This window comes from Coenobita brevimanus, chromosome 62 (genome assembly GCF_032717465.1).
Source record: "Coenobita brevimanus isolate Jiangsu-jjx chromosome 62, ASM3271746v2, whole genome shotgun sequence".
NCBI classification, from domain to species: domain Eukaryota; kingdom Metazoa; phylum Arthropoda; class Malacostraca; order Decapoda; family Coenobitidae; genus Coenobita; species Coenobita brevimanus.
In genome coordinates, this window is record NC_137015.1 from 36,567,270 (window position 1) to 36,591,643 (window position 24,374).

Below are 24,374 nucleotides of genomic sequence, written 5' to 3' on the forward strand. Positions count from 1 at the left end.
CCAATCCTTCTCATTCCTCCCCTCCAATCCTCTTCCTTTCCTCTCCTCCAGTCCCCTTCCTTTCCTCCTCCGCAGTCCCCTTCATTTCCTCCCTTCTAGCCCCCGTCCTTTCGTCCCCTCGGCCCTCTTCTTTCTTCCTCTCCAGTCCCCTTCCTTTCCTTCTCTCTAGTTCCCTTCCTTTCCTCCCTTCGAGCCTATTCATTCTTCCTCTCCAGTCCCTTCCCTTTCCTCTCCTCCAGTTCTATTCCAGTCCCCATTTTCCTTCCCCTCCAGTCCCCTTCCTTTCCCCATCTCTAGTCGCTCTACTTTCTTTGCCTCTAGTCCCCCTTTCTTTCCCTCCTTCAGTCCCTCTTCTTTCCTCCCTCCAATATCCCTTCTTTCCTCCCCTCTGCTCCCTCTCCCTTCTTGCCCTTCTCTCCTTGTGCCCTTTTCCACCCCTTTCCTGCCTTCAATTACCCACCTCTCCCTCCCCAGCCCTCTTTCCCTTTCTTTTCCTACCTCCAACCCATCATCTTTTCCTCCCTGACACCCTTCCCTTCCATTTTCTACCTTCATCTTTTCCCTCCTCCCCTATCCCACTCCACAGACAGCATATGGGTCTGCCAAACACACAATGCTGTTAATCCCTTCAGTACAAATACATTTTTTGTTGTATACCGTTGCTATATGTGATGCTATAAGCGTTATTTTCAAATAACGCACACAACATGGACTATCATGCTAAGCATGATCTTTCGGTATCCGAGTAGATTAATAGATAGTGTGAGTGGTGGCATGTCATGATTCATGAATCAAATCCTCGTCAACTCACAGAAACCTTAATTACACTTCGGGTTCACATGAGTACAACAACGAACAAGACATATGCAGAGCAGAAGAGGTATTAGGGAACTTCACACGCTCATAACAGTATGGTGCTGGACGGCCCTAAAATGCAGAGATGAAATGACTACATATACAAAGATCCATACATATTGAAATTTCACCTTCTACTGCAAAGGCAACATGTAACATAAAAATACTGTACCACTAATAAACATAGCACTACTCCTGCACCTTGGTGAAGCAGAAACTGTGGCTCTATAAATTGATTCTGAAACTAAAATTACCTTTTAAAAAATATAAAGATGCAACTGTTCTTGTAACAAACCTCATTTTATCTACGTATCAGCTCTAATTAACTCTTTGGGCCCACTAAATCATTTCCACATGCTGTACCAACACGAGGTGGTGTGAGTTTAATTAAACAATACCGTATTAAACGTAAAGAAACTTAAAACATAATATATAAACATTAGCATACCACAATTTAACTAGCATACAAAGCTAAAGATATACTGAACGCCGGTTCATAAACTAAGATACGTTTGAACAGTTAACAAACTTTCTGATAAAACTGCCTGTAGTTTCCCCAATCACAGTAGTTCGTTAAATAGTGGGCTTAAACTTCCACAAACATTAACCCCACTCCTACCTTACAGAGATGCACGCAGTTGTGGTGGTATCACTACTGGTGGCTTTGGCGGCAGTAGAGGTCCATCCACAGTGTTTCACCAGCAATGACGTCGTGCCAGCGCAGTTTGTCCAGGATCTCTCAGGGATCAGCCATCTAGGTGCCGAGCTTTACCGCCATCTGGATGGGACGGAAAACCTCTTCTTTTCGCCCTACAGCATCTGGTCTGCTCTCAGTCTTGCCTACCTGGGGGCCCGTGGCAATACTGAAGCTCAGCTTAGTCAGGCACTCAAGGTTGATGGCAAGATGAAGACTCTGCACTTGATTAATAACCTGAAAAATATGTGAGTTTGAATACTTGGGGCTTTGTCTATAAATTTTAATTAATTTGCAACCCTCATAATTGGAGGTGTGCTCTATCACATTTTTTATACGTGACAATATATATTTGAGAAAACTTTCAAATACCCTGATAAGTATCAAAGGAACTTTAATAAGCAGTGTTTCTGAATTTGCTGTAGGTTTAAATAGTATACTTGTCAAAAGTGAGACACAACAAAACCCTACTGTATCTTGGGGCCAGTGGCAATACCAAGTCATTCAGGTGCTCTGAGGTGATGGCAGTTTATCAGTAGCTTTGAGTAAGATGATTCTGAACACAAAGATTTTTACTTTGATAATATTAACTATTTGGGGATATAATGTGAGTACCTAGCCCCAATATAATCCAGTGCTCAGTACTGATAGCAAAATTAAAACCCTACACTGACCAGGATAGACTAACAGGTGACGACTATGGACCGAACAAAGGACATGGTACGGATTGCGATATGGAATGTAAGGAGTGCAAATGATGAGGTGAAGGACAGAAAGACTGTCCAGGTGCTTGAGGGTGCAAAAGTGGATGTATGTGGAGTAACCAAGACTAAATGGAGAGGTGAGAGTGTGAAAGAGTGGGAATATGGATGCGGTATATGCGCAGGAGTGGATGAGAATGAGAGGGCAAAAGGAGTGTATATTGTTGTGTGCAAGAGATGAAAGGAGAATATAAGAGATTATGGAGCAATTGGTTCAAGGATTGTGTGGCTAAGATTGAAAGTTGGACTACAAATGTCAGTGATCGTGTGTATGTGCCAACGCAAGATCATGCATGTAGAATGAAAGAAGAGTTCTGGACAAATCTGGCAGTGTGCATGGAAGAGTTTGAAAGGAATAAGAGTGTTTTTGATTGGAGATATGAATGGAAAAGTAGGGAATGTGAAGGTGGATGGAGTAGTTGGTGAGTGGGGTGTGCCTGTACCAGAAGCGGATGATAATGGCAGTGCTCTAGTGGACATTTGTGCAGGGAGGAGCTTGGTGATAGCCAATACCCTCTTTAGACGCAAAATGATCCACAGGTATACATGACGAATGATGAGAAGGGTGGGTGGTGAACTGAATGAACAGAAAGCAATGACTGATTATGTCTGTGTGGATGACAGAATGAGGTGTGTAACTGATGCGAGACCATACAGAGGTTGGGGGAGGGGATTTTCTGACCACCACTTCGTGGTGGCGAAAGTCAAGGTTCAAATGAAATGGATGAACAGAAGAAGGGAAGGATAGGAGGAAGTAGTTCATATAAGGAGGGTAAAAGGGTTGCAAGAGGATGGAAAAAGGTAGATTATAAGAGAGAAGTGAAGGAGCGACCGGGTAAATATGATTTGGAGCAGATGGGGCACGTGGAAGGTGTGTGCAAGATATTCACAGAAGTAATCTGTGCTGCATGTGAGGTGGTGTATGGGGTGAAGAGGACGAAAGGAGGTGCGGGGAACAGCATGGTGGAATGAAGAGGTGAAACGGGCTGTGGCACAAAAGAAGAAAGAACATAATGAGTGGATGAGAAACGGGCGTGGAGAAGCTGAATGACGGAAGAGAGAGTTATATGTAGAGAGGATGAGAGAGGTGAAAAGATTAATAAGAGAAAGTAAGAAAGAAGTGGATGAGGAACTGGAAGGAATTTGAGTGTAGAGTAGGGAGAATATAAGAAAATGTTCTGGAAAGAGGTGAAGATAGTTAGACAGGGTGATAAAGAAGTTAGTTGGGAAGCAGGGGCGTCCACAGGATTTCTTGTAACGGGGGCAAAATAAAAGAAATTATACATATATGTGCGGTTATATCAAAATATGCACACTCCAAATAGGCATAGGCATACAGTATACTTACATGAGTTACATGACTTACATCAAATGCATAGTGACAGAATGCTTGAATCGACTCAAATCACTCAATCATCCTTGAACAAGAACTAAAGCCGTAGAATTCCAAGGGGGGGGCAATTGCCCCTCCTTGCACCCCCCCCCTCCGGACCCGGACGTCCATGTTGGGGAGTGAAAGATAAAAATGGTCGATTGCTAGTGGAGATGGGAGAAAAAGTGAGCAGATAGAGAAAACACTTTAAGGAGCTGTTGAACATAGAGAATGAATGTAATGTGCGTATGTGGCTAGGGAATGGGTTGGAGAAGGAGGGAGGTAAGAAGACAGAAAGAAATCAGTAGGATGGAAGTTGTGGAAGCAATGAACAAAGTCAAAATGGGGAAAGCACCAGGAATTATTGGGTGTGTGTGGTGAAATGTTGAAGCATGGGAGAGAGAGAGTAGTAGAATGGATGTGGAAGATGTGCAAATTGGCCTGGGAGGAAGGCAGAGTCCCAGAGAATTAGAAGTCATGTATAATTATTCCCCTGTACAAAGGAAAAGGTGAGAAAGATGTGTGTCGTAATCAAAGGGGCATTTGTTTTCTTAGTGTAATAGGAAAAGTATATGATAGGATAATTATTGATAAAGTTAGGGAAATAACAAGAATTAGTAGGAGAAGAACAAGGAGGTTTTAGGAAGGGAAGAGGTTGTGTAGATCATATATTCATTCTTAGGTCTTTAGTGGAAAAGTTTAGAGAAGAGAAAGAAGTTGTATGTGGCCTTAGTGGATTTGGAGAAAGCATATGACAGAGTGGACAGACAAGGAATGCGGAAAGTATTAAGAATATATGAGTAAAAAGGAAGTTGCTGAATGCCGTGAAGGGTATGTGTATGAGTGTGTTAAGGATGCAGTGCATATGGACCATGAACTGAGTGAATTTTTCTGTTTGATGGGTGGATTGAAATGGGGATGTGTCATGTCTCCATGGTTATTCAGTCTGCATATGGATGGGGGTTATTAAAGAGATATAAGGTAGGGCAGTGAATGTTGGAGCGGCCCTAATGAGAAAGGGCAGTGTTTGGACACTCCCTGTACCGTTATCTGCAGATGATACTGTGTTGTTACCTGAAGACGAAGGGGAGCTGCAAGTCTTGGTGAACGAGTCTGGGAGAGAGTGTAAGAAACGGAATCTAAAGGTGAATGTTGGGAAGAGTAAAGCTATGGTCTTCGAGAGAAATGAAGTCACTGAATATTCAGTGAGGATGGATGAGGAGCAAATGGAAAATGTGAGTACGTTTAAGTACTTGGGTACTGTGATGAGTAAGGGTGGAAATTTAGAGGGTGTAGTGCTTGAATGGGAACAACAAGGAAGAAAGGTTGCTGGTTCTTTGAAAGCAGTGATAAGAAACAGGGAAGTGAGCATGGAAGTAAAAAAGTCGCTGCATGACAGTATTGTGATACCAACTCTAACATATGGATGTGAAGCTTGGACCTTGCTGGAGGGAAACAAGAATGACAGCAGTGGAAATGAGTAATCTGAGAGAAGCATGTGGAATCACATGGAAAGACAGACTGACAAATGATGAAGTGAAGGAGCGTTGTGGTGTGGATGTGATGGAAAGCGTTGGGAGAAATACAATGAGGTGGTTTGGCCATAAGGAGAGGATGGAGACAGAGAGACTGACGAGGAGTGTATGTGAGTGAGGCGAGGGGGGTGAGGGGAAGGCGACTGAGGATGAGATGGAGGGATGGAGTGGAGAGGTATATTGTACATGTACTGTAATAATAACAGCCTAACCACAGTTTCACTTTAACAGTACCACAGAGAGACAAATAGCAGGGGCCAACTTCACCTTCAGGGACGCAAACCGGATCTATGTGGATGACGAGTTTACTCTTCGCCAGTGTGTTACTGACCACCTGCATGAGCTGCTTCAGATCGTGGCCATACAAGGGGATGTAAGTGCTAAAAATCATGAACTACTATGTTTTCAGGGGAACAGGCTATATAGTCACCTCAACCATACCATTATCATGACACAGTGCTGTATACAGTTGCTGCCTTAACCATGTCATTTGATGGCATTACTGTACAGTATATGTTTGCTAACGTAATCATGTCATTATAATGACATATTACTGTCTAAATTCTGCTACCTCAAACTTCTTTATTCAGCTTCGTATAGACTTCTCGATCTAGAAGGGTTTGCTTTTGTTGCCATTCAATCTGTTCACCGTAAGGTACATCTCGTAAGATTATTAACATTTCTTAGTGGTTGCATGGATATAAGCGTTGTGGTTGTGTTGATAAAAAGTGTCACATTACGTGGGAATCACTAAATCAAGGTTACGTTCCAGCAAGAAGGAATCTCTTCAAATGTTAAAAAATCATCATATTCAAGGCAACGAAAAAGCTTCGAAATGTATCTGATGCTGTGACTGGATTTATTTGTGCCATTGTTATTAATAATTTAAAGAAACAAGCAATTTAAAGAAACTTGCATTTAGCTCCCTCCTCTAACAATTTTTCTCCCTCCCAAACCATTCCTCGTCTCTTTTTCTGATTATTTTTCCCTCCCACAGCCACAAGGCACAGCGCAGCTTATCAACAATTTTGTGTCAGAGACCACAGAGGACCGCATCAAAAACCTGGTATCTGCCTCTGCCCTCAGCGGAGCCGTCATGGTGTTGGTCAACGCCGTTTACTTCAAAGGCAACTGGACCAACCAATTTGAGGCCAGTGCAACCACACCAATGGATTTCAAGGTCACGCCCAACTCACAACCGCAGTCCGTTCCCATGATGACGCAGACAACGTCGCTTTTGTATGGTAATCCCTCTCTCTTTCTCTCTCTATGCAGTCTGGGAAGCTTAAATGTCAGTGGAAGTTAGTACCTTCTCTATTCATAAAGTAAATAAAATAATAAACATGTAAAAAAGCATATTCTACATAATAATAATATTTCGAAGAGGCAAATCCATGGAAGTATCATCTTATCACCAACTTTTTTAACAGAACATCAATAGAGGAAGGAAAAACAAATTAATTCTATCTATCTATCTATCTATAGCCCGACGCCCTAATCCCGCAAAGGGTGGCCGCAGACAAAACGCCTCCAAGTCACTCTGTCACCCACCATTCGACTCCCCTCCCCCCAACTCACCCCCCCCTCCCTCATATACCTCTCAGCTCCATCCCTCCACCTCATCCTCGGTCTACCCCTCCCTCTCCCTCCCTCCACCTCACCTACATACACCCTCTTAGTCAGTCTTTCATTCTCCATCCTCTCCACATGTCCAAACCACCTCAGTGTATTTCTCCTAATCTTTTCAACCACATCCACATCTACCCCACAACGTTCCTTCACTTCTTCATTCGTCAACCTGTCCCTCCACGTCACTCCACATGCTCCTCTCAAGTAACTCATTTCCACTGCTCTCACTCTTGACTTGTTCCCTTCTTGCAAGGTCCACGCCTTGCTTCCATACGTCAGGGTAGGGATCACAATACCATCATGCAGTGACTTCTTAACTTCCATACTCACCTCCCTATTTCTCATCACTGCTTTCAGTGTACCAACAACCTTCCTTCCCTGCTGTACCCTTTCATTTACTTCATCCCCCAAAGTTCCATCCTTACTCATCACACTACCCAAGTACTTGAATGCACTCACATTCTCCATATCCTCACCATCCAACCTCACTGCACACTCTGTGACTTCATTCCTCTCAAACACCATAACTTTACTTTTGTTTACATTAACTTTCAGCTTCCTCCTCCTACACACTGTCCCAAATTCATTCACCAAACCTTGCAACTCCCATTCATCTTCACTCAACAATACTGTATCATCAGCAAACAGCAACACCGGAAGCTTCCAAATCTCACCCTCATTCATTAGGGCCACCCCCACATCCACTGCCCTACCTTGAACCTCCTTTACAACCCCATCCATATATATATTAAACAGCCATGGAGACATTACACACCCCTGTTTCAGTCCCACATTGAGATCAAAGAACTCACTCAGCTCACCATCCACTCGCACCGTAGCCCTAGCTCCCTCATACATACTCTTCACAGCACTCAACAATTTCCCCTCCACTCCATATATTCTTAATACCTTCCACATACCTTGCCTATCTATTCTGTCATAAGCTTTCTCCAAGTCCATGAAGGCAGCATACACTTTCCTTCCCTTCTCTAGATACTTCTCCACTAAACATCTTAGAACAAATATCTGGTCTACACACCCTTTTCCCTTCCTAAATCCCCCTTGTTCTTCTCCAACTAGCTCCTCTGTCATATGCCTAACCCTATCAATGAGTATTCTACCATATATTTTACCAGTCACACTAAGAAGGCAAATACCCCTATGGTTACCACATACTTCTCTCTCCCCTTTTCCTTTGTACAGAGGAACAATTATACCTGATTTCCAGTCCTCTGGAACCCTTCCCTCTTCCCAAGCCAATCTACACAACTTCCATATCCACTCCACAACAATCTCACCCCCATACCTAAGCATTTCACCACACACTTCATCAATTCCTGGGGCCTTTCCCAGCTTAATCTTCTTCATCGCTTCCACTACTTCTGACCTACTGATCTCTTCCTCCCTCCTCTCATCTCTTCTTCTCCCAGCCATTCCCCAACCACTTATACTCACATTGTTCTCACTCTCTACATTCAACAAATCCTCAAAGTGCTCCTTCCATCTCCTCACTTTCTCTCTCTTCTCCACCAACAATTTATTATTCCTATCTTTCACTCCCCTACTATTTCCCCTTTCACACTGCCTTACTTTCTTTATCTCCTTCCAAAACAATTTCTTACTCTCCCTCCATTTCACACTCAGATTCCTCCCAAACTCTTCATCCACTTTCTTCTTACTCTCCTTCACCAGTCTCTTAACCTCCCTTCTCCTGCTCACATATACCTCTCTCTTCTCTCTCTCATCTTCTCCCCTACCTCTACTCGCCAACCATTCACCATATGCCTTCTTCTTTTGTTCCACAGCTCGTTTCACCTCATCATTCCACCATGCTGTCCCTTGCACACCCTTGCATCTCCTCCTCACTCCACAAACCGCCTCACACGCTGCGCTTATCTCTTCCGTGAATATCTTACATACGTCTTCCACCCCTTCCATCTGCTCTAGCTCATACCTTCCCAATCTTTCTTCCACTATGCTCTTATACTCTGTCCTTTTCTCACTATCTTGCAATTTCTCCACTCTTCTCACAGGAGCTGCTTCCTCCTGTCTTCCCCTTCGCCTCCTCAACCACTTTCTTTGCAGCTCTACCTTGGCCATCACTAAGTGATGGTCCGAGACTCCATTCCCCCACCCTCTCCACACTCTTGCATCCAACACTTGTCTTCTCATTCGCTCATCCACACACACGTAGTCTATCATTGCCTTTCGTTCAACAAGTTCACCATCCATCCTCCTCATTACTCTCCATGTATACCGGTGGATCATCTTATGACGAAAGTAGGTGTTGGCTATTGCCAACCCCTTACCAGCACAGATTTTTTTTTTTTTTTTTTTTTTTTATGTGTCCGACTCTGGGCATAGGCTTCACAGCCTGCTATCAAGGCCCAGCAGTCCTCCTACATACCATACACCTCTACATGTCACCACTTCGGCGCTAACACCCACCGTCCATATTGAATACATGCTAGGGCTGTCTCATACAGGACTGGTGTATTGGTATTAGCGGGGGTATTTTTACGACATGTCGGCGGGTCTTCTGGTAGATCAGTAAAGATGTCCACCAAAGCACTACCATTCCCATCTACTTCAGCTGGCACACCCCACTGACCAACCACTCCATCCACTCGTACATTCCCAACTTTGCCATTCATGTCTCCAATCAACAGCACTCTCTCGCTCCTCTCAAACTTGTCCATACATGCTTCTACTCTCGCCCAAAACTCATCTTTCACTCTTGCCACTCGATCCTCTGTTGGAGCATACACACATACAATCGCCCATGCTTGTATACCTACTTTCATCCTCACCTATACAATCCTTGCACCCACTGTTCCATACTCTCTTATATTCTCCTTCCACTTCTTGCTTATCATCAGACATACTCCCTCTCTTGCCCTCTCATTCTCACTGACTCCCGCACATATACCTACACCGTATTCCCATTCTCTCATCCTTTCACCTTTCCATTTAGTTTCAGTCAATCCACATATATCCACTTTTGCATCCTCAAGCACCTGGACAATCTCTCTCTCTTTTACTTCATCATTCATTCCTCTCACATTCCACGTTCCTAACCTCAGAATGTCCTTTGTCCGTTCCTTAGTCGTCAACGTATGGTCCGTCCGGGTCCGAGGCGCTTTATTTGCTTTTTTAGTTAGTTCTTTTTACGGGGTGGGGCACTAACCCACCACCAACCCTTTTAGTCGCCTCGTACGACAAGCAGGGATACTGGGGGAGTATTCTTGAAACCCCCCTACCCCCAGGGGGGAAATTAATTACCGGTACAAAATATTCCATACACCAGGTTACAGGTGTCCTCCATTCATTAAAAATTCTGTAATAGTGGACATGGGGGGACACTAATCTGGGGAAGCGAGTTTCCAAAAAGAAGTCTGGGGAATAAAAGAAGTGTAATACGCAGAAGTTCTGGAATCTGACAGTGTGACAGCCAGTTCATGAGGACTACCCATGTCGTATCGAGGAAGGTGTGCAGAGGTGGCACAATGGAAGCAGACTTGTCTGAGCATTTGTCATAAAAGTATCTGTAAACTAATAAAAAGGAGGCAACATTCAACATTCCTTACTTGAAGGGGAGGTAGTTCATTTTGTAACTGCTGGGTTATTAATGATAACCATGACAGGTGTCACGTACCTCAGCTTTACAGCAGTTTTCCTCAGTCATCATAATCTCATCCAAAATCATCTAATTCTTATCTCTTACCATAAATCAGTTTTTATCATCATCACTGAGGCCATGTTTGCCACTTATAGATGGTGTGGGTAGGATCCAAAAAGAGGATAACACGAATTCAAAAGAGAATATCAGCAGAGTACCCCGTGGAAAGGTCTTTACATCCATTCAGTCTTCATTCAAACCATGAAATATCAGAATATATATATATATATATATATTTTACATTAAACAAGACAATCCTTCAGTGTAACTTCAACATAACATCTATGGAGGCAACGAGTCACAGTGGCTGGTTTCTTGGATTCCATTGAAATCATGTTCATTTGCGACTGGGGCTGCAACAAGAACAGTTAATTCTGGATCCCATCCCACCCCATCATAAAACTCTTATGCTCTTATGATTCACTCACATCCGAATAATATCATGACATTAGCAAGAATGGAAAACTATCATCTGCCTTCGCATCTAAAGGATGGGGTGAGTCGAGATCACAAATACGGTAAAAAAAAGAAAAATAAATAAATAAAATGTCCATTGAAGTGGACCATGTACTCATTCCCATATAGGTCAGGCCTTCAAAATCCTGGTATGAACCAAAAACAAAACTATGTACACACATTTTGTTCAGTTGTGACAAATATCTTCCAACCTCATGATGGAGGGGGAAAAAAAAAAAATACTCTGCCTTTTAGACGTACAGGTACCCAGCACATAACCTGCAATAAGTAGGATACAATATACAAAATTATTGAAGAAAGTGAAACACATTGTTACTAGGAGAGGACTAACTTATTTTAGGCAACTGCTAACACACAGCCAACAATAAGTAGCCTATACAGAGTTAATGAAAAAAAAAGGCAATGCATAATCACCCATACCTTTCTCAACAGGAAAATCAGAGGAACTAGGCGCCCATGTTCTGGAACTTCCCTACTCCGGTGACAAGATCTCTATGTTCATTATGCTTCCTGAGGAGGAGGGTAAGGCAGGATGGACAAGGCTGGTGTGTGGCTTGAGTGGTTCAGCCCTCCAACGTGTGGCAGACCGATCTCGCCTCTCCAAACGGCTTGTTGACGTCAGGCTCCCAAGGTTCAAGATGGAAAAGAGGTTGACGAGCGAACTTATACAGGTAAGGAAGAATGGATTGTTCAAGTAAAATAGGCACGATAAAGAATCAGAATTTGCCTACCATTTCACATGCCTGCCCTATACTTGGAGCATGTCTGTCACACTCCTCTGAACAAAATGTATCAGAGAACCTTCAGTAAGGAAAGGAACATACCAAGCCACTCTCAGCTTATGAATATTAGTCAGGAGAGGAGGCAAGGTGCCGTCCACCACGAAGGAACATCAGTTGGCTGCACGGGATGGCCGTGTAGGAATGACTGCTTGCACGTAGTTACCGGTAATGGGTTTGCTCAACCAGAAAGACTGGGGTTACTCTACTACTATTACTACTGCTACTAGTAGCGGTAGTAATAGTAGTACAGTAAGGGGAATAGAGTCATCATCAACACACTGAGGTGGTTTGGCCATGTGGAGAGGATGGAGGGTGAAAGACTGACGGAGAGAGTGTATGTGAGTGAGGTGGAGGGGGGAAGAGGGAGGGGGAGGCCGAGGATGAGATGGAGGGATGGGGTGGAGAGGTATATGAGAGAGGGGGGTGTGAGTTGGGAGCAGGGCAGTAAAATGGCGGGGGACAGGGTGACTTGGAGGCGATTTGTTTGTAGCCACCCCAAACGGGATTGAGGCGTCTGGCAATAGATAGATAGATAGATCAACTTCATCATCATCATTCAGACCTTTTTCCACCCCAGAATAAAATGTGACTGATATCATTTGAGTAAAAAGCTGAAGAACAATCAGGAAGAATGGACTGTTTAGAAGTCTTTCTGGTTTTGTGCAGAATAGAATTTTTTATAGATTTCGTTTGTTTGTTGATGCACTGATAATTTTTTACTACTTTGTTATTTCTTTGTTGATGCTTAAACAAATTATTCAATCTTGCATCAGATCACTCTGTTCACTTGAGAGAAAACCTAGCAGTTCAAAGGCTAATTAATGTTTAGGATTGACATGCATGCTAATCAGTATATTAAGTACCATAAAATGTTTATTATTGTCATATTGGTGAAGTTATGAATACACCACACCTATTTCCGATTTTAAAATATCAGTGTTGTGATATTTTTAAAAGCGGACAGTAATCTTCGAAGGCCTGATATATTTACTGATATCATCATGATCCACTCCCCCTGTAATACAAGATGTCGGTAGAATCCAAATACAGGAAAAAGAAGACACAAAAGGACAAATATTAAGAGAATGACCATTAGAATGGGCCAAATGTTTCTCCCATGTTGTTGCTGTTGTCACCCCAGTCTGTCTGACTGAGCAGAACTATCAACTGCAGGCAAGCAGGTGCCCATGCAGGGCTGTCCTGTGCAGTGAACTCTTGTTCCCATACGGCTGACAGCACCTCACAACATGGCACGGGGATTACTGTGGAGGTTTGGTTCCTGGGTGGATGCTGCATTTGCATCTCTCCAAAAAGTTCCCAGGGGTACCACTGTAGGCTCCATGTCACCCCGTTATTTGGCTATACGGTTACCATACAGAAATGTAAGTGGATTCCTGAATTACAAAAACTCATTTAGTTTGTCACTCACTGTAGTTTTAAAATTGGATTAGTAAATAGTGACAGAAAGGATCGAAGAAACGGGAAGATAAGACAAACACAGAAAATGAATGATAGGCATCCACTGTAGAAACCAGGAACAGGAAAAAGGGCAACATAAAAGCATAAATATAAATAAAACACAAAGGATGAATACTAATAAAACACCAAGTGAAATGGGCCATACATCTATCATTCAAGCCTGCGAAATTTTTGGCACTACTGAATTATAGTCATGTTCCTAACATTATAGTATCTGAGCTAAGTGGGGGCCCAAGGCTCTGGTAATAATCCACTGCTGGACCCAGATTATATAAGTTTTATACAACCCAGTCTATAACAATTTAATCCTTTTTCTTATTTTCCTACCTCCAGATGATTTATTTAATTTGCAAATTTTTTACTGGGAGTGATAAATTATAGTACCTGAAAACCCCTTCACTAACAGCGATCCTTTATATTTCGAATACTATCATCTGGCAGTGACCAGACAAAATACAAGACTACCCGTCATCCGTGAGCCACGGAGACTGTAATACTGTTAGATGAAAACTTAATTATGTATTCATCCTGGATGACTCTTAATGCTGGCTGAGTGACATGTGAACTTAAGTTGTGACGCTAAACAACTTTTATTAATAACTTTTCCTTCTACAATCAATGCTTTCTGAGATTATAGTTTTCGACACAGATAAATTTCGTACAAAAATATATGACCATCGACTTCGTCTACCTGTGACTCTAAACTTTAATTAATAACTTTTCCTTCTACAGTCAGTATTTTCTAAGATCTGAGTTTTCGACACAGACACACACACACAGATACATTTCGTACAAAGTAATGACTAATGACCATCGACTTCGTCTACCTGGCTCAATAAAATTAATGGGTAAAAATACCGCACCATTTTTAAGTTCACTTGACCTAAACCACTTATACTCCACAGGGACTCCAAAGCATGGGTATCACTGACCTCTTTGACGACCAGCTGAGTGATCTCTCAGTCTTCGGCCCCAACCTGGTGGTATCCGGAGCCATTCACAAGGCCTTTGTGGAGGTTAATGAGGAGGGCACAGAAGCAGCAGCAGCAACAGGATTAATAGTCAGTGTAACGAGTGTCGGTGTTAGCCCACAACCCATTCCCTTCCACTGCAACAGACCCTTCTTGTTTATCATTGTTGACCATGAGACCACAAGCCTCCTGTTTATGGGCGCCTATAAGGATCCCAGCTCATAGAATGGAGGAAGACAAGGATAGAGGGTGGGGAAGAGTTGAGGGGTGGTAGTATGAGACTGAGAAAAGTTGAGGGACAAAGGACAAACATGGTAAATAGGTGAGGTGAGATTAGAGAAATGGGAAAAAGTTCGGTGACTGGGGACAAAAGGAGCCTTTTTTTTTTTTTTTTTTAATGCAAGAAAGAAGGAACCAAAGGCCAGGAGCCCAAAAGATTGTTCCAAGTAAAAATAAAAACAAAATAACATCATCGTCATCTAATCCTGTGTCGCCCCAAAGAGAAGCATAAAAGCCCGGGGCTAGGCAAGTTTGTCCTGACATTTAAGATGAGAGTGATCTGCCTCACTCATCCGTGGGTGCCATTACTTGAGCAGTAAACCTCAACAGAGAGCCAAATTCAAGATTAGTTCAAGATGCCCGGACACACCGCTTTTAAACGAGTGATCATATGCAGTAGGAAATATAGACAGGCAGACAGTTCCAGAGTTGACCTGTTGCATACATGAAGGACTAGGAGTAGCGGTTAACTCTTGTATTATAACCCTGGACAAACAAAAAGGGATGAGAGTTTGTTGTCAGATGAGTGCTATGCGACCGCTGTAGAGGTGGAGGGATGCCAACTGATAGTTCCGAGGAGCAAAACAGAAGTGAGATAAAAATGCAACAGTGTGGCGATGAGACAGAAATTGAGGGGAGCCAGTAAGAGGAGGAGAGTTAATGAGACAAAAAGCCTTTGACTCTACCTTGTTGAGAAGAGCTGTATGTGGGAAGCCTCCCCTCACATGAGAGTTGTCCTCTACATAGGGCCGAATAAAACCCGTGTATAAAGTCAACACCTGTGCAGGGGTAAAGAAGGTATGAAGTTGGCTTAGCACACCTAATCTCTTGGAAGCAGATTTTACATGAGGAAATAAATCTTTCCAAGATAAATCCTGAGAGAATGAAACCCCATGCATGCTGAAAGATGATGTAGGATTGAATTGGACATTTTTAAAATTAGAGGATACTGCTGCGGATGATTCTGTTGGGTTGAATGATATAAGGACTAAGTTTCTGATGCATTTAAAACAAGATTACTTTTACCTCAATCAGAGAGACCAGCCAAGTTAGTCAGATATTTGGTGTGCCACAGCCTCATCCCTTGTTCGTTGAAGTAATTGCCGAGATGGACGGTGTGTGAAGCGAATGGAAAGGTGAAGGGTGGAGCCATCAGCATATGGGTGGACAGTATTAGATATACAGCTTAGAGGGTCACTGATGAATAAATGGAAGAGAGTTGGTGATGGGACAGATTCCTGAGGAACACCAATGTTGATAGCTCTAAGATAAGAACAGTGGCCGTCTACATCACCAACAGAGCGACCAGAAACGAAGCAAGAGATGAAGGCAGATAGAAGGACAGAGACCATAAGTGGGAAGACTGGAAATTAAAGATTTATGCCAGACCTGATCAAAAGCCACTGCGATAAATGCAACAGCAAAGCTTTCGCCAAAGTCCCGAAAGGAGGATTACCAGGAGTTTGAAAGGCAGAGATCGCCAGTGTAGCGTCCATGGCGGAACCCATACTGACGATCGGCGACGGTTGTGATAGGAAGGGTGCTTTAAAATCTTTTATTAAGAACAGACTCAAATGCTTTTGAAAAACAGGACGGTTGTTTGAGGGCTGGGAAAGGTCACCCTTCTTTGGGACAGGCTGAATGAGAGCAAACTTCCAGCAAGAACGAAAGGTACTAGTTGGCAAAGGCGAAAGAGTTTACTTAGGCAGGATGTATGAAAAGAAGCACAGTTCTTAAGGACAACAGGAGAGACCCCATCAGGCCCGTATGCCTTGTTAATATTGAGGCCAGTGACGGCAGAAAATACATCAACTGAAGTAATTTCAATGTCAGTTGTGAGGAAGTCATAGCGGGGAAGTGATGGAGGAACAGCATCGGAACTGTCTAACGTTGTTGAATTGGAGGAGGCTCAAGATGAGTGTCTGCCCTTTCCTCTCTTCCTTTCTTCCTCTTCTTCCTTTCCCTCATTCTTTCCTCTTCCTTCTGCTTATGGGTGATTTTATACTCCCTCTTTTTTTTTTTTTTTTTTTTTTTTTTTTAATGTGTCCGACTCTGGGCATAGGCTTCACAGCCTGCTCCCAAGGCCCAGTAGTCCTCCTACATTCCATACACCTCTTTCCTCTTCCTTCTGCCTATGGGTGACTCACACTGAGAGACGAGCTAAATGGTTTTCTGTACACCAGAAAAATATTTACTGCGCTGGGTGGTAACCATATAACCATATTATGGCGCCTGGTGGTTTTAGTGGGTAATTACGGCGCCCCAATCGATTGAGCCTGTGTAGGTTTATATCCAAGGGATGGTTGGGGTTTATTGCTCACGTAATGCCACTCAGGGATGAGTGAAGCTGATCACTCTCATCTTAAATGTCAGGACCACCTTGCCTTGCCCCAGGCACCTATGCTCCTCATGGGGAAACATGAGATTGGAGGATGGAAATGGATGAATTGGAGAAAGCATGAGTGAAGAATTCTGCTTAATCAGTAAAAGAAATAGCTACTGAGCCACCAGAGTGGAGAAGAGGAGGGAAGGATGGTGAGGTAATGTCGTTAGAAAGGTTTTTGGTATGGAGGCAGAAGAAGGTGGAGGAATTTGAGTTGGAGACTTCAGAGCATTTAGTAAAAATTAAATTATTTTTAGCAAAGTGAATAACAGACTCAGCACGATTCCAGGCAGAAACATAAAAGAGATGAGATTCAGGGGTGGGTTGGCTACAATAGCTACCTCCTGTAGGCCTTTTCCTTGTTGTGGACAGCATTAGAACAAGCGTGATTAAACCTTTTTTTTTTTTTTTGCATTAGTCACAGGATATGAGAAAAGACTGTATGCTTCCATGCCTAAAAGAGAAACCTCCGTAATGCGTAAGGCACACTTGGATGGCTGTCAGCCATGAAAGCAATAATCATTCCCGAGAAAATCAAAGAAGTACTGCCTGAGGGTCTCCCAATCAGCAGCTCCAAAGTGCCACAGCCGCCACTTCTTGGAAAGGTCCACAGGCCTTAATGGAGCAATAGGACAGATTAAGGTGATAAGGTTGTGATCGGAGGAGCCCAACATACTGTAGTGAAAAGATTAACACCATAAGCAAAAGGATTACATTTTGTTGTAAGGAAGAGGTCAAGTATGTTGGAACTCTCTCCAAGGTGGTCAGGGAAATGGGTAATGTGCTGTACAGGCTGCTTTAGGTCATTAAGGACAGAAAAGATGTAGGCTTGTTCACCAGGTGGATCAGTGAAAGGAGGAGAGAGCCAAAGGTGGTGGTGAACATTGAAATCACCTAGAATAGAGATTTCAGAAAATGAAGAAACTGACAGGATGTGTTCTATCATAGAGGTAAGATAGTCAATGAATTTTTCAGTCAGTAGAATTAGGGAATAAGTAAACAGCACTGATATATTTAGTCAAAGGCTGACAGGATTGCCAAAGCCAGAGTACAGAATTCAGAAGATTCAAGCTCAGGAACATGAAAGCAAGATATGTTGCTTACATATACACAACGGCCACGTTTGGCTTTGAAATGAGAATTAAGTTGGACGAATGGTGTGGAACTGAAGATGGAGAAAAAAGGGGCTGAGAGAGAAATTAAAGGTTGACTCTGAATAGTAACAAATGAATGGAAGTTATGAAGAGAACTGCAGGGTAAATAACTGAGTGGACTGAGAAAAATAGAGCTTGCAGAGAGGTACGATATGGAAATGTGGATAGCTAGACTGAAAGGTGCTGAGGGATGGGGAAAAGGTGAGAGGTGGATGTAGCAATAGACTGGAGATGAAGCGATATATGGAATGGTTGAAAGAAAATAAGATTGGAAGCTTCAATAGTTTGGATTATTTTGCCCAAGCAACTAAGTTGAACATGAAAGTATTAAGTGAACTGTTGGGGTGTTAGTGTAAGACATGATGGTGTTACTTATTAAATAATTCTGTAGGTAACTGTATTGTATAACACAATAGTAATCCCCCTTCAATATGACATTGTTTATGTTTTGTTCTTGCTACAGCATCTACAGGTAATTCTGTTCAGGCTGAGATCCCCCTTCTGATGAAGGGGTTATTGAAGATTATATAGTACTGTATCTAATCTCTCCATTAATAAAGGTTCTCAAGCCAACTAAAATCGTTTGGAGATGGCTAAAATAAAATACATACCGGTATAACAGCATCATTGCAAAGAGGTTAAAACAGAGCTATAACAAAGTGCTATTTTACGCTCTACCATTTTTTTTTCGGTACAGAAATTGACTTATGAAATGATATATGATGCTACAGGAGCAATTTCATAAGTCATGCATGTTACCCTACGACTGCATATACAGTATAGAGAACATACTGTGAGCAGAAAAGATGTATGATGTCTTGTTTTAGGAACAATACTGCAAGTTACGAGTGCGTTGTGTTGTTACAGTGCTTTCCACTGTATAGAAGTGAGTGTATTGTGAGTAGAGTAGCAACACTATTGAGAACGTGTGTAATTAAGGAGAAATGCAGAGGCGAGGCCAGAGGATAAAAAATAAGAGGTATACTGTATCATGATTTGTTATGTAGTCTCTCTTACTTAAAAAGAGAGTACAGTATAATGTAACTCGTGAGATACCAGTATGCTTCAAGTTAAAAGCATGTAGCCATTCTGACTTCACAACGGCTTATTATGATCCAGAAGTAACTTAAGGTACAAAAAAAAAAAAAAAAAAAGGCGAACTTCATCAGTAACTTAATAAAGAAATAACGTTGAAAAAGGACTGTGTCCTATAAGCATTATTTTTAAAATTACTGATAACCATTTTGTTAAATCTTGTATTGGAATGCCACCTACTGCTGATTGTATAAAACAGCTTCATATAGAGGACTCATTAGTCATCAGATGTATTTAACTGATTTTTCAAAACAAAAATGAAGTTTAAAAATCAGTAAATAGTTTTCTCCCACTGAGATGCACTTTAAAAGCATGAAATTTAACCAGAGATTTTTTTTTTTTTTAAGAGACTTGGGAAGTGATATGGAAAGTGGGCTGGCTAGATGAATTATGGATGGAGGAGCATACGCTATTTTGATAACTGAAAGACTAACATTCCGTATGTGAAGTCCACTAATTAAAAAAAAAAAAAAAGTGCGGATGGTTAGGCTTGTGAGGTGTGATGTGAATGGTATATGAATGGAAGTCTGACCTATTTTACTGGTCATCTATGCATGCTTTCTCATTTGCTTGTATTCTGGATCCTACCTTACCCCTTCTTTATGAAAAAGTCAGGTGCATAGTTAAAAAGTTTCTGTGATTGCTTACATGACGGGAAGATTGGAAGTTTTGGAATGCGAGTTATTTTGAGTGGTAAAGATAGTGACATGTAATGCCTTGATTTAATTCAGACCCTAGCCTAACAAAATAATGTTCACAGAAATAGAAATCTTAAAATGTTTGAGCATTATGAAGCCTCAAGAGTTTGAGTAAAATCATCTGAGAAGTTGAAAACAAACCTAAACAAGTATTACTGTAAATTTTCTTTTCACCTAATATCAACACAGTTAAAATGGGTCCATACTAATCCGGGATTTCACATTTCCGATGAGAAACTCCTAGCTTACCTCTACTAAAGCAAACCACGAGCTTGAGAGTTGCTCCTCTTTGATTTCAGCGACTGTGTTCCAGCCGGCGCCATACTGCCTACCTCAGGCGAATGAATTCGTTAATTGCCTGAATGGCTTTTTACTCGAGTTCAGCATTAAATATTTTATATTAACATTTTGAAAAATCAAATTAATATTATGCAAAAGCCACTCAACGATTTTTTCTAACCCAAGTGAAGTAATTATGTCTAGTCCATCGGCGAAGCTGTCAGCAATAGCCACAAGCGAAACAAAGGTCCTAAAAAAAAATGTAAAATCATCTGGTGGGAATAAAAACAATTCACATTAATAATGACAAACAACGTCACAGTTATTAATACCGCACCATATAAAAGAAACACAACTACAGTATTGTAAAAGCAAATACGAAAATCCACAAAAATTATATACTTATAAAGCAACCATGCTACATAGATACAAAACATGCGCAATAAACCCAAGAGAATGTAAAACTAAGGGGAAAATTAATACCACATAAATTGACTTATAATTCTATTGGGTGGCACATAACAACCTACCGTAACTTTAAACAATATATAAATCCATCTAAATTACAGTGTGGGTCAGAAACTATAGTTTTTCTCTGTAAGGTTAGGTCGACGATAGAGATTTTGAGAGGGAAATTTAAGGCTTAAGTTTAGAAGTTACTATGAAATAAAAAGGGCGAAGTAGGTTACACATGCGTCTGCCCACTAGTTTTAATTTGGTACATTTTGCACTTACCCATTTTCTTTGTTGTACAGTGGAGGAAAATTACAAAATCCACCGTATAATAATAATAATAATAACAACAATAAAATAACTCCTTAGAAAATGTCTATTTATGAATCATTCAACATGTTTTCCACAAATATTAACCAGTGAAGCTTTCTGATTTACATCTGAAACACGACATCCAGGCATTCAAACAATTTAAAAACAATCAGTTTTTGTTTATTTATATATATATATATATATATATATATATATATATATATATATATATATATATATATATATATATATTACATGACGAGGAGTAAGTTAATAACTAGTTTTCATCAACTAAGAAAAATAATTGTTCAAAAGCACATCAATACTTAGCAAAACCTTAGAACAAGCTGTATTTAACAAATAGGAGTGGAAACAAGGCATCACAACATAACTTCTCTATATAAGGACACAACAAAAAATACAAGCTACAGGACAAACTACTTCGTAACAAGCTGAAATATGACAAACTAAGACAAGAATGTGATAATTGCACAACAAACATTTACAGTAAATCATTTCAACAAAATTGGATAATTGGAATGACTGGTTCTTTTCACTGACGCATTTCGTTGTTGTTGTTGTTGTGTGTGTGTGTGTGTGTGTGTGTGTGTGTGTGTGTTTTGAAGGTAGTTTTAACTATAAACTAGCTGAATATGGACCCCAGATCTTCCAACCATAAGAGGGCGATGTTCTACCATCCGACTACTATAATATATATATATATATATATATATATATATATATATATATATATATATATATATATATATATATATATATAGTGGAAGGTGGTGGCGACCATCATCCACTGACCTGATATAGTGCTGCCTACTTCTTCCTTCACCTTCATCATTCATTTTCTGGCTGCCTTCCTTTCCTCCCTTTTACCTTGTCACTTTTTTATTACTCCCCTTTCCTTTTCAAGTAGCTTTACACTGAGTGACAAGCCTAATAGTTTCCTGTAAGCCAGGAAATCATTTGTAATGTTGGCTAGTAACCAAATACCCAACCCATACGTGTTCCCTACGTGTCAGCAAGTGGGTTGGTGGAGGGTTAAGTGTCCCTCTTCGTAAATCGAAATATATATATATATATATATATATATATATATATATATATATATATATATATATATATATATATATATATATATATATATATATATTGAGAGCAGGCTTTCCTATGTAAATGTTAGAAAAGCATATCCAACAGCCATTCGTTAGCCAAGTACACCACAAAACAAAGTTTATCTTGTATGGGCATTACAATCTTTTGTTATTAACTGCAGGTACTGTAAGTATACGCTTATAGCTACATGAACATTCAGATTACAACACAGTAGAAATAAATCTCCCTGTAATACCGTAAATTCTACTGAACTGTACAAAGCTAAGTGCATTCATAAATACAGTACTACTGAACTTACCCTAATGTCATTTTTAATGTGAACTCTTATTGGTAAATGGCAAGATAAACAGACCTTTTAGTCAGCAGGCGTTGATATGTATTCGGCAGACATATCTGTCGATGTTTGGATCATTGTTTGGTAATGTGGATATGTTGCCAGGTAACTAGTGTAATGTATATCTTGTCGATAACATGTGCTAATTTTAATACTGGTAATTCGGTAGTTATTCGTAAATAGGGTTCAGCTGAGTCCTACATAACTCTCAGGTCTCAGTTGCTGCTGTCAATTCACATCCACATATTGGCAAATTTCTGCCAGGTCAAACTTTCATTCTGTCATTTCATCAGTTTTGTTTATGGAAGTCTTAGTGATGCCCTCATCACGGACTAGTTCAAGCATCCTTTCTTTGTTGAGTCATTCGATTCTCAGCCAAGTGTCAGTAAATTCTAGGTAAGTCTGATATGAGACAGAGGTTTCAGTTGTCAGGTTAATCATCTATGTCACAGGTAAATGTCAGACTAAAATTCAGTAACCTGAATGTGGTCTGATCTTCAATCTCGGATAACTAAAGCAAGTCAATTTAATGTACATAATGCAGCTATGCTTCGTGCCTGCCAATGTCATTCAGTGGTCAGTGAAGTCAGTCAAGCCTCAACAGCTGTCAGCTGGTACCAGGTAAGCCTACTTCAGTCTGGCCAGCCTCAGTCAAAAGCAGCCAAGCACTTGCCAAAAATCTCAGTCAGTGGCAGCTATAGATCTGTTCATTAGCCCCTTTTCTACTAAACCAAATATCAAATGAGAGTAGCATGAAGGAATTGCAATGAAGAAGTTTAATGTCATTTAGCAGTTAGGCACGCCACACTTCAAATAATTTTACTTCAGCCTCTGCTAATTATCAGTCAGTAGCCAGTCTGTGTGGTTACATCTCGATCAAGCCTCAGTCAACATACAGTTAAGCCGGTCAAGTCTTAGCAAATATCTCTCACTTGTTTTCAATCCTCACCCTATGTCACACAGTACCCAGTAGTCAATTAAACAAGTCAAATCTCAGTTAATGTGGGGTAAGCAATTAGTTAGGACTGTGTGGGTTAATCTTAGTTGAGTCAGCAACAAGTTAAGTCGGTAATAAGGTCAGCCAGTAAGACGTCAGTAATAAGTTAGTAATAAGTCAGTAAAGTCGCTAATATATCAGTAATAAGGTTGTAATAAGTCAGTAATAAATCAGGCATGTCAGTAATATGTCAGCAATACGTTAAATCAATTGTGCCTCAGTAAATGTCGGTAAGAATTAAATAGGCCAATCAAGCCAGGGTGAATAGTCAATCAAGCCTCAACGTCATTCCGAAGTGAATCAAGCCTGTGTGGGGCCACTGAAGATTCCCGTCACGACTGGTACCCTGAGAATGTTATTGATGATGAGGAACGCGAAGGGGCGGTCAGCTGTGAACTTGTTGGGTCCTACACGCGTCCCTATCAGCGCTGAAAGACACACACACATATTACCATTACAGGATCAGGAAATTATAAAAAACAAACTGTATATAAAAAACAAGAAAGGTCAGTCTCCTGTGAACTCGGTAGGCTCTACAAGCGTTCCTATTAGAGCAAAACACACACACACACACACACACACACACACACACACACACACACACACACAGTAATGAGAAGTTATTAAAGAATATATGATTACACACACACATACCAAATATTTATAGCTAAATATACAGAGGCATACTTCCACTTGTCTTACTTATGAGTGGGGATCACGGGCCAACGTCTTATGAATCCAGCCCAGAGTGACACAATCAAAGCTACCGCTCTTGTAAGTGTTCCCCTGACAGTCTGTGCTAGTGGTAGTAGAATCTAACTACGTGCTGACTTGCTGCTATCCAAGTTGGAATTCAGAGTTCAGCACAGCAGTGAAAACTATCCCCTTCCGTTCTTCACAAACTGAAACAGAACTACCTGTCCTAAAAGTAGCACACACTAAAAATATCCTCACACCGTAACTGCACATTTAAAATCTCCAGCTATAAAGATTTCAGTGTCACTTCTGAGTTAAAAAGTTGATATGCA

General features: G+C 41.1%; 1 protein-coding gene across 1 annotated transcript; it reads left to right on the plus strand.

Moving 5' to 3' along the window:
- The first annotated feature begins 1,483 nt into the window (after nt 1–1,483).
- LOC145404060 (serpin B8-like) lies at nt 1,484–14,876 on the plus strand. Its single transcript, XM_080275661.1, has 5 exons — nt 1,484–1,797; nt 5,449–5,590; nt 6,215–6,461; nt 11,435–11,673; nt 14,169–14,876. Exons 1-5 carry the CDS (start codon nt 1,484–1,486, stop codon nt 14,457–14,459), a joined length of 1,233 nt encoding a protein of 410 aa, XP_080131787.1. The 3' UTR covers nt 14,460–14,876.
- Nucleotides 14,877–24,374: the final 9,498 nt, after the last annotated feature.

What these genes read in the sequence shown, in the direction of transcription:
- LOC145404060 (XM_080275661.1), top strand. Translation starts at nt 1,484, where the DNA reads ATGCACGCAGTTGTGGTGGTATCACTACTGGTGGCTTTGGCGGCAGTA. An exon ending in ATTAATAACCTGAAAAATAT is followed by an intron (nt 1,798 to 5,448) that starts GTGAGTTTGAAT and finishes TCACTTTAACAG; the next exon opens with TACCACAGAGAGACAAATAG. An exon ending in GACAACGTCGCTTTTGTATG is followed by an intron (nt 6,462 to 11,434) that starts GTAATCCCTCTC and finishes CTTTCTCAACAG; the next exon opens with GAAAATCAGAGGAACTAGGC.